General features: G+C 32.7%; 1 protein-coding gene across 3 annotated transcripts; it reads left to right on the forward strand.

Moving 5' to 3' along the window:
• The first annotated feature begins 2416 nt into the window (after positions 1 to 2416).
• Positions 2417 to 7479, forward strand: LOC134747016 (uncharacterized). Of its 3 annotated transcripts, none has more exons than XM_063681731.1 (4): positions 2417 to 2474; positions 2562 to 2660; positions 2742 to 2849; positions 3124 to 7479. In XM_063681731.1, coding segments are annotated over exons 1-4 (570 nt in total). In that variant the 5' UTR covers positions 2417 to 2472; the 3' UTR covers positions 3485 to 7479. The 3 variants fall into 3 exon arrangements, with proteins under 3 accessions (XP_063537801.1, XP_063537662.1, XP_063537727.1); XM_063681592.1 differs by having other exon boundaries at positions 2419 to 2474; XM_063681657.1 differs by having other exon boundaries at positions 2451 to 2474; positions 2553 to 2660.
• The last annotated feature ends 4281 nt before the right edge of the window (positions 7480 to 11760 follow it).

Consider the following 11760-nt stretch of genomic DNA (forward strand, 5'->3'; position numbering starts at 1 on the left):
CCGCTAACTTTGAAAGTCAACTTGTTAATTTCTGATTTAATTTTTTACTAATTAAAAAAAGCAAAAGCTTAACGCAACGTGTCACGTTAAACCAACCAAGTCGCCATCGCAGAGTAGGCCAGCTCTTTGACAGGGTTAAGTGGTTGGAGTCGAGAACACGTCTAAGCCTCTGATAGCAGAGGGTTACCCACAATTACACATTAGGAACGGATCTTTAGACTAACTATCATTGTGAGGCGTTTGTCACACTAAACACATCGCAGAGTTGGCCAGAAACTTTGATGTGAGTAGGTGGGTGGTTTTCCATGCCATCAACCGTTATAGCATGAGAAGAACCGTTGTATATGTACAGTACCTGATTGACAGGATTTAGTCACCGTACACGCTACCGCGTAGTTTGTGTTTGACCCTCACCAGGTTGATGTGTATATGTACAGTACCTGATTGACAGGGTTTAGTCACCGTACACGCTACCGCGTTACCAAGTCGACATCGCAGAGTGGCCAGCTCTTTGACAGCGTTAAGTGGTAAGAGTATCCATAAACTACCGGTTGTGCAGCTATGGATTCTCCGAGAGCTATAACAATGTAAATTGTATTTATGCAAACATTTACGAAAACTTCATTAGCGCGATGTAGACCTGATAATGTGATTGGATGATCATATTGTCATTCTGATATTACGATCAGCATTATGTTTTTATCCAATTTCATCCATACCCAAACGTATTACAGCTCAAAACTAATTTGCATAAGAAAGGTATAATGATGAAACATACGTGTTTATTATAGCGTGGTAAAAAACACACAAATCATCAAGTTAGGATCTAATAAAATCAGTCTTACTGATTGAAAATAGATATCTTTTTTATTTGAAGCTAAAGTTTTATAGGTACATGAATGCAAAACAGAAGGCGGTACTTAGGTGCGTATTAAATAACACTTAATAGAAATATGTTTCCTGTATGCGTTAGTTAGTGCTAAATTTGAATCGTACCCCAAACTAATAAAGCTCAAAACACATTATTTATATAAAACTATATACTATGTCTATCTATAGGTAAACTCGCAAGCATAGTGTAAAACAGACGATGTGATAAGTAAGGTTAACACAAAACCAAACTTATTGATAGAAAATAAAGTTCAATTTAATTTACTCCAAAGTCATGCACGTATAAACATTAATCGAACTCAAGCTCTGTCTTTCTCATATGATATAAGTTAACATGTGAAAGACACATACGACACATATTCCTCACCCAGTTTGTTGTATTGTATATCAGATCAAAGAATAAAATGAACAGGGATGTAACTATTTCTACCTATGTAAGATAAACCTCCTTGAGGCTTTTGTTATAACAATAAAATTTTAAATTAACATGGATACTATTATAACACTTATTGTTCAAAAAATTAACTTTAATTTAGTCTGCCTGTATCGACATTTGAAAATAATAAACTAAAATAAACTATTGTCAACACAGACTAACTTAAAATAAAAATCTACTTTAGTTAACACTCAGTTGTTTTTGCATATTTTCTGCTATTATCCTAAAGAGGTGTTTAAGAATGCGTTTAATCATAATAACTTTACCTAACAAAACTTGTGTCGTAAGACCTCATCTTTACAAATATATAGTAAAAACTCATGTTAGTCCAATTTTATAAACATAAATATCAGTTCATAATAATTTACTGAGAAGTAATAAAATGTCCCTTCTGTTTTGTTAGTCACAGCATGTTGGATCGCATTTCATTTTTCGCAATATGGCAATGTGCATGGAGTGTGATTCTGAGAATTGTTGATGCATTGTATTTAGTATAGGTATTGTACTAATGTACATAATATGGATTTGATAAATAATAATTAACCAATTCCCTAAGTAGGGAGCTAATGTTTCATAATATGTACTATTTTTATAAAATTGTTTGAAACTATTTTTAATCTAGTTAGCTATTCAAATATAATTTTCATGAATTCTTATAAATTTCTACTTAAATGTATTTATTTGCTAAGTTGTTTGACAGTCATTAATTGTGAGTGTGATATAAATATAACCATTTAGTTTGAAATATGTGGTAGAATAGTGATGTGATTTCTTAAATAGATACCTTGAAGTTAATTTTATTTTATTTGAAACACATCCACATTATGCTTTCGATGTAAAATACTTTGCGTTAGCTAATACATAATCATCACATTTCAATTGATACTTGTTATTTTAATCATTTTTAGTGATTTGACTAAAACGTAATTAGTGTAATATTATATTAATTAGTTTTTGTGTTATACACATGTGTAGCTAAGGTTTTACGTCTCATAATGGTTTAACATAACACTGCAGTTGCAAAATAATAAATGAAGCACAAAACGCACAACTCAGTACATTTTTTGAATAAATAGCTACGGTGTTCGGTGAATTAATTACATTGTTACTCCTCGCGAACTACAGTAAACCTTCAAACAATTAAAATGTAAGTATTGATTAATTTTGTGCCTAACCATTTTCTATATAAGTATTCTATTTTCTTAACGCAAGTTATAACTATCAGTGTTTTCAGGTCGGATTCCGAGCTGTCAATCCGTTCACGAAGCCCGTCACCGCTGCCGAAAAAGAAAAGCACAAAACATAACAAAAACATTGACGCTTCTTCTTCTTGGTAATTATCACACATTTTTTAACTCTGATCTACTAAGACTGGCTTGCGAGATTTGTATTTTTTTTTTACTTAATTTCACAGGTGTGAAATTGATCGAGCTACACCTCAACCGCAACCCTCACCTAGACGAAAGACGAGTGCTGCAAGCACAAGTGAATCAGCAGGAAAGCGCAGGAAAACGACAACAAGGTATGTACATACTTACTTTTGAGCAACAATCTACTTTAAGGTATTTTCAATTAGGAGTTCTTTTTGTTGCTTGTATGTTTATTCTATCTCGAAGAAAATATGATTACGAGTAGATTTTTTTGGTTACATACTCCTGACTGAATTTGGAATTTAAATTTAAACGTTTAGTTGGATGTAGTGCGAGCAATGATATTATTTATTAAATTAAATATGCACACTTAGTTACGTTTCTTACTTTACGCTTGATAAAATAATGTTTTGTTTTTGTTTACAGCGCGAGCAAGAAAATTGGAACGGATATATTCCAAATTATTAACCAGGAGGAAAAATGTGCACCTGCTTCCTCCGCAAAGTCTACTACATCATCGTTCGGTAGCCGCGTATCATCTGGTACATCACGTCGCACTGCTGTAAGACCAGGTGACTTTTTTATTGACCTGAAGATCTATAAAATAGAAGACGTGCAAAACGAGACAGATCCTTTAGAACGATACAAAAAGGCATTAGTAACAGTTAGACTTCAATGTGAAACAAAATCCGTGGAATGGGAAAAGGCACAAGCATTCCTTGGTACTGCGTACGAAATTTTTAAAGATTCCGAGACCACCTATTTCCAAAACACTGTAAAAAAATAGAAAGTGTATGGTTAGTCATAGTTTTTCATAAATTGTTTTAACTATTGTGTATTGGGTTCATTCCGATTTTTTTTAAGTGTAGTTTTTCCAAAAGCAGAACTCAGATGAAAGCGGATACGGAGTAACTTACGGGGTTAGCTTACTTTCGTAATCAACCCAATACACCGTAATTGTTTTTCTTTTTCATAATGCCGTTTTGTGTATCGTGTAGCACAACTGTAGAGAAAAAATCATGGGTAGGTCATTTGCGTAGTAATAAACATAAAACAAAAAGTAATTCCATTCAGGAAATCTGTGACGGTGTAGATTTGATTCAGTCAGCATTCCGTAATCGCATTGCAACTTATAGAATTTCAGCTCATAATGATCAAATCTCATGTTCTATAGACATATTCTTGAATTCGATTCGAGATCAAATTAAACTACTTTTTAATAAATCGCTTCAGAAGCATACGTGCATAAAAGTAAATGTTGAACTCTTTGGAATGTTTATGCTATTTAAAAATAACACACAATCCATGAAATCTTTCGGTACGAAAAATAAAGTTTTGTACCAAAGTTATGATTTTGAGCGTTATTATGATGAAGTTATAAATAGTTTAAAAAAAAAAGTGGACGAGTTTCAAGAGCGTGATAGCGGGTGGACATTTTTACATAATTCTCATTTAGAAATCAATATAAATAAATTTCAACCATTGCACGGTTCAAGCTTTATTGAAATACCAAAATTTATTCGAAATAAAAAAGCATGTGTAAATATTCAGAACAAAGATCAATGTTGTTTTGCTTGGTGCGTAACTGCTGCTTTATTTCCTGCTAAAAATCATCCGGAACGAGTATCATCTTATCCTCATTTTGACAACGTATTAAATACTCAAGGTCTATCTTTTCCGATGACATTATCAGATATTAAAATATTTGAAAAATACAATCCATCCCTTGCGTTTATTGTTTTCGGATTAAAAGAAAAAACAATAGTCGGGCCTCTTTATAATTCAGAAAATCATACTAGAAAGAAAACTATACACCTTCTGTTATTAGAAAACGGAATCAGTTCACATTTTTGTTTGATCAAAGATTTAAGTCGTCTTGTAAGAAGCCAAATAACTGCTCACCATGGAAAAATATACTTTTGTGAAACGTGTTTAGTATTTTTCTCTAAAGAAGATCAACTAGCTAACCATTTGTGTAGTGGTATAGTCACTGAGCTTCCAGAAAAGGGAACAGTGATTAAATTTAAAAACTATGAGCGTAAGCAAAATATGCCATTTGTAATTTATGCTGATTTTGAGTCAATATTGCCTCGAGCAAGTGAATGCCATTGCGGAACTGACTGTACTTTACATAGCAGCGATAATACAGAGACTTTGCAACATCATACGCCTGCCGCGTTTGCGTATTATGTCGTGTGTTCGGTTGATTCAGCTTATAATCGATATGTTACATATCGCGGTTTTGATTGTGTTGATAAATTCGTAGATTTGATCTATAAAGATATCGCGGAAATCAAAAAAATATTGGATGCAAATACCCCGATGCAATTCAACCCTAGCGATGAAATAAGTTTCAATAGTGCCACGCGATGTCATATATGCAATAATTTCTTGTTTTCCGATAAAGTTAGAGATCATTGTCATATTTCTGGTTGTTACCGTGGCGCAGCCCACAGTTATTGCAATTTGCGATTTAAAACACCTTCTTTTGTACCAATTTATTTTCACAATTTGTCTGGATACGATGCGCATTTATTTATGAAAAAGTTAGGAGTGGCGCGCGGTACGATGAAATTAGTAGCGAAAACTAAGGAAAACTATGTTTCCTTCACGAAGTTTATTCCAATTGAGGATGATTTTTTTCAGCTACGTTTTGTAGACTCTTTTAAATTTTTGGGTACCAGTTTAGAAAAATTAGTAAATACTATGAAAAGAGAAGATTTTGTACATTTGCGACGTTTTTTCCCAAAATCAAATCAATTTCAATTGCTCACACGTAAAGGTGTTTATCCTTACGAATACATGAATGATTGGGAGCGTTATAACGAACAATGTCTTCCACCTGAAAAGTGTTTCTACAGTTCTCTTTCGAACGAAAATGTTTCTCACGAAGACTATGAGCATGCATGTTTAGTGTGGAAAGAGTTTAATATCGAAAATTTAGGTGAATACACTGATCTGTACCTCAAGACAGATGTCCTTCTGTTAGCTGATATTTACGAAAAATTTAGAGATACTTGTAGAAAAAACTATAGTTTGGATCCTGCTTATTATCTGACAGCGCCTAGCTTAACATTTGATGCAATGTTGTTAATAACTGGTGTTGAATTGGAGCTGATTGATGATTTTAATATGTTATCAATGATTCAAAACGGAATTAGGGGTGGTGTCTGTCTGTGTCCTCACAGACAAGCTAAAGCTAATAACAAATATATACCAGGTTACAACCCTTCACAACCCGATTCATATGTTATATACATAGACTGCAACAATTTATATGGGTACAGCATGTGCCAGTACTTACCGTTGTCAAACTTTAGGTTTTTAGAACAGCATGAAATAGACGCATTAGATATAACTCAAGTCCCTAACGAAGCTAAGTATGGTTTTATACTAGAAGTCGACTTGATTTACCCAAAAGATCTGCACAAAGAACACAACGACTTGCCTTTTTGTCCTGAAAAATGTATACCACCAGGAGGAAAATCTAGCAAACTTGTACCTAATTTATACGACAAATACTTTTATGTTATTCATTATGTGCATTTAAAAACCTGTCTTAAACATGGGTTAAAAATAAAAAAAGTACATAGAGTGATCACATTTATGCAAGATTCTTATTTACAACAGTACATCGATCTTAATACGAAGTTACGTCAAAAAGCTAGCTCGAAATTTGAACAAGACCTATTTAAGGTTATGATTAACTCTTTGTTTGGTAAAACATTAGAAAACAATTATAAAAAAGTCAACGTTCAATTAGTAAATCAGTGGAATGATATTACAAATTTAACTAAAAAGAAAACATCGGCTGCAGAATTAATCGCACGTCCTAATTTTCATAGCATATCGATTTTTAGTGATAATTTGGTTGCGGTACAGATGAGCAGTGATCACGTAATGTTGGATAAACCGATTTATATTGGTTTCACGGTTCTAGAACTATCAAAAAGCCACATGTATGACTTTCACTATTCAGTGTTCAAACCCATGTATGGAAATCGATTACAGTTGTGCTATACAGATACAGATAGTTACATTTACCACATACAGACTAAGAACTATTACAATGACTTAAAAACATCTCTATTACCTTATTTTGATACTAGTAATTATAGTATCGATAATGTACATCGCTTACCGATTCAGAACAAGAAAGTTCCAGGTCTGTTCAAGGACGAATTGGATGGGAAGTATATTATCGAATTTGTAGGCCTTCGATCTAAGCTTTATTGTGTTAAAACTAACGAAGATGTTATACAAAAAGCTAAAGGCGTAAGCAAGTCGGTTATACGTGAATTTGGTATTAGACATTATGAGAAATCATTGATTAGAGGTGATGTTATTAAAAAGAAAAATATTTTATTCAGATCGATAAAACATGAAATATTTACACAAAGTGTTAATAAAATTATATTATCTGCTAATGATGACAAACGAATGATTTCTGATGATAAAATATCTACCCGAGCTTGGGGGCACACCTCAATACTTAATATTTAAAAATCTTAAAGCTATGTTATCACGATTTCTATCACCATATTATTACTTTGTATAATTAACTTAAGATGCTTTAGAGAGTTAATATTAACTGTATTGTACTTATTCTGTAACTTTAAACATTATATGCTCCAACATAATTTCATGCTTATCTGATTTGAAATGTTTGTAGTTGTACATATTATTGGTTTGTTAATAAACGTAACATTATCTTTGTATAGTGGTAAATGATACACACTAATTGAGAAAATGTAATTTATGGAAATAAACATAAACTTAGAATTTCGCTTTTTCTTTTAATTAATATCCAAACCCTGATGAATAGTACCTCTAAGTCTGAATAATATAGTACCTATACATATACATTTATTTTTATTTCCTAACTAGTTCCGATGCATATTCATATTATTAGACTTGACTGTACGTTTCAACTAGCGATATTCCGTGAAGACAAGTTACATCCTGTAACTTTTAATTGCATAACAAATTAGCGGATCTAGTAGTAACATGATCCCAAGAGTAAAACATAGGTATTTACCTCGTGCCGCAGTTCATTGCTCAGCATTGCATTGTAGTTTGATGAGCTTGCAAAAAATGAAATTGACGCAAAGCAGATATAATAAAACAATACCTCTACACTTCTGTTAGGGTATATTTTCATTTATAATAAATCAACCAAATACATTGTTTTATAGTTGCCGACATCGAGGTTTATTTGAGTATATAAACAACCTTTCCATTAACTAGGTAATTCATTTTAAGTACATATTTGTACACGATAACAGTGAATAACCTCATCAATTCACAGCTTTTCATCTGATATCTGCTGGTAAGTTTTATTTACTATTCATAGATTTAAACGTTAAGTATATGAAACATATTACAAAGAACAGATCAAATAATGTTTTCTTTTATTTTGTTACAGTAAAATGGATCACGTAGAAGACACTCCTCTATTTTTGTCTCAAGTGTTTGCCCAGAACCCATTTCCTGATGATGAGGATGATGACGTCAACAACGACCTAGTAGAGAAGATAGTGAAACCGAAAACTAAAAAAAGGCAAACCAAAATCGTAAATAAAGTGCAAAAACGAAGTGTTCCAGCACAGCTTGCATCATTTGTGGTTAATAAAAAGCCAGGAAGGGGCAACAGGTTAATTAAAATCCAAATAATTAACTTGCTTGACAACGAGTACAAAGAAGTGCCAGAAAGCGAAGACGTGATTTTAAGCGCACAATACATAGCAGAGGACGGATTCGATGAAATTGTCGATAGTGCAGAGAGTGTAATAAATAAAATTTCGAAAAAACTGTGTGGATATAGTCTTAGTTACTAATTTTCTATTATTTTAAATGTGGAGATTGAATAAATTTGTTTGAATATTTTGTTGTTTCACTCCTTAGTTTACACACAGTGTCATGCACGACAACGCGCTCTCCACACCAAAGTCCATTTCTTACTAGCAAATGATTAATATTACTAATGGAAGGGTGTGCCTTCGTGGATGGTGCTAAAACATATTAGGGGTATAAAATAAAACAACTGTTTGATTAGTATACATTTTATTCATTTACTTACAAAAAAACATAAATTATTGTCTAAATACCATTTCTTAATACATATCACATTTTTTAAAGCACAAAATTTATTGTGGTGTACACAATTATAGGTTTCACTTTTAATACAATATTTTTCATGCAACTGTCTAAAACTATATTCTTGTTTTTCATCTAAATCTAAAACAGTACAACCAGGAGACAAATGCTTAACCCATTGAACTTTTTCTGCTCCCTTTACGAAAATCTTTTTATCTTTTAAGTAGTTTACAATGATTCTTTTAAATTCACGGTGGTCAATATAACCCTCACGCCACAAAATGCCGCAATTCTTTTCTAACCACGTAACTTGCCTTTTTTCGTTTAGAGATAGGCTGGAAAACGGGTATGGCGGCTTTACCAAAAAAACTTGTGTATATTCATTTGTAGCGAGCGCAAATTCCTTTATTATGAATTCATTATTACTCCATTTAAAACCTTGAAGATCAACGAATATGTAGTCCTGCATTATGATTATTTATGATATCTTTTTCGTGATACTACTTAATGGTTTGTATTCTACAATACTATCATTCAAAATCAAGCAATAAGCCGACGTCTGCGGGGGTATAGTTGATTCACACTCGAATTCAACTCGCACATCAACTGAAGCGGTTTTTAAGGTTTCGTTTTGTCGAGAACAGTCAATAACGAATAAAGGAGCAATCTTTTTAAAATCTTCGGGGGTCAGCAAAGGTGCTTGAGCACGGTTATAATAAGACTGTTGAAATTTTGCATACTGCTCATATAATATAGAAAACTTTTCACTAGAAAAACTGACGTCAAAACTTTCATAAGGAAAGTAGCTTGAGTTTAAAAAAACCTTAACATCTCTCAAGTTACAGTGATCAAAGTGTGTTACATCTTTATCAGCAACATTTTTTCGTGCTGTTTTCAATCCGATTATAATGTATCGCGGTTTCTCAATTTGAGATGAAGTTTTGATAGCCCAAGAATGTTTTGACGTTTCAGGCAAGAGAGGATATTCATACAAATCCCAGTTCCTAAATGCTATTTGAATTGCGCGATCTCTTTCCAAACATTTGAGTAAGGTCAATCTTTCTCGGTCAGACACCTTAATATGAGGCATGCGCCATACTATTTTCGAGATAGTTATATTGTCTATATATTCATTCGCATTTAATTTAACGCTATTTAAGTTAGTATTAGATCTTAAAAGAATAAGTTCATGCTTACAATTAATAACTATTTTGTTGTAATCCTCAGCAAACCCGAGAATTTTGTTTAAAGGTATAGACACAGAAAATGATCCATGTGAAATTTTTGTACCGCTGATATCCCATCCCCATAACTTGCACATCGATGCTTCAAGTTCATTCATAGATATAAAAGATTTCATAGTAGTTGTAACCCCTACATTTTTAATTTTATCGATTTCGATTCCATTGAGTTCGTATCGAATGTCTTGAAATAGATGGAGTATTGGATTATTCGTAAAAAGAACAGACTTCACCTCTTCTTTCGTTTCTCTATTGAATGCAGTTATAGTACCTTCTATGTATAAAGTACTTGCCGATGGTAGTACGTAAAGATCTTGCTGATTAATAGGTATGCGTATTTCATCGTTGAAGTTAAAACTTGTTACGTAGGGCTTATACGAATGATATTCAAAGCTTTCTATTGAGTTGTCTAAGGTGAAAGATTCTGTTAAATTTAATATACTCATTTTATTAAACCTATGCTTTGGAGGAATTGTTTGTTTTGTTTTGTAAGTTGCACTTTAGGTCTTCTTTTCTTGATTGCTTGATGAGTACTAGCACTGAATTTCGTTGGGAGTGAAGTTTTATTGAAGTCTATCATTTTTTTCTAAGGTGTAAATATATCTGAATCTCTTCACCGCGTAAATTAACTAAATTATTGTTAACGTCTAATATTCTTACTGTAATTGAACTTAAACTGTTTTGAGTAACAGGAAAATAAATTACGTTTTTCGGTGTTTCTATAAGTCGATAACCCGGTGGTACATTAGGCACAAACTCGTGAATTATATGACTAGGTTTTCCATTAACAAATGAACCGCTCACTATGTCACATTCAATGCGGACTATGGTTGTAGACAGAATGGAAACAGGATATGGAGATTCTGTTAATATATTAGCTTGAATAGCTTCCGACCCAAAACCGAGTAAGCTACCAATAGACCTCTCTTTATCGAAATAAATATTTTCTGAACATAATATAGATGTTTTTAAGGTATTATTATTACATGTTAGTGAAAACGAGCATCCTTGAAGGTGTTCCTTAAGGTAATCACCAATATCTTGAAGCTCATATGATCCTTCAGGAATTTCAATTTCTTTGTTTTTTCCGTAATAGAATTTATTGTTTCTGTAGTCTATATTAGGTATTGAATTAAATGTGGATATATACAACAGACCACACTCATATTCTCCTTCCAGTTGAAGAGCTGGCGAATGGTTCGTTATCAGAGTGGAAGATGATCCGGTTATAGACAAAGTGAACGACATCGTGAGAATGATAATTTGTTTATTGATCGTGGGTATTTAAACGCTTATACCAATATTGTTTCAAGTATTTAAGACATAAATGCCCACAATTTACTGTGTTAAACCTTTGGTATGTGTTATAATTATAGTAAATATCATAGTTATTTAAATACTTCTTTAGCTCTATCGGAGGTGGAAGGTCACCATAACTATTAAAATATTCACAATAACTGTTGTCTTTGACATAGGCTACCCAGTGAGTTCCATTGTTTTTGGAACTGTCCAAGTTAACAATTCCACATTCTACTCTTTTAGGACGCTTTGGTAAACTGTCTCTCATATAAACTCCTCGAAAATGCGGAATCTCTGTAGAGTGTTTTAAGATGTCAATATTTGAAAGAGCACGTCTGGGTAACCTAACACTTAGTTTTTTGAAGTTTTTATACACAAACTTCTACCATTTTTATATGGCTTAATATGTAATCCTTTTCCTAATGCA

Source organism: Cydia strobilella, chromosome 1 (assembly GCF_947568885.1).
Source record: "Cydia strobilella chromosome 1, ilCydStro3.1, whole genome shotgun sequence".
Lineage (NCBI taxonomy): Eukaryota > Metazoa > Arthropoda > Insecta > Lepidoptera > Tortricidae > Cydia > Cydia strobilella.

Bases quoted from the DNA above. Each gene is read 5' to 3' on its own strand.
- LOC134747016 (XM_063681592.1), top strand. From the start codon at position 3,673: ATGCCGTTTTGTGTATCGTGTAGCACAACTGTAGAGAAAAAATCATGG.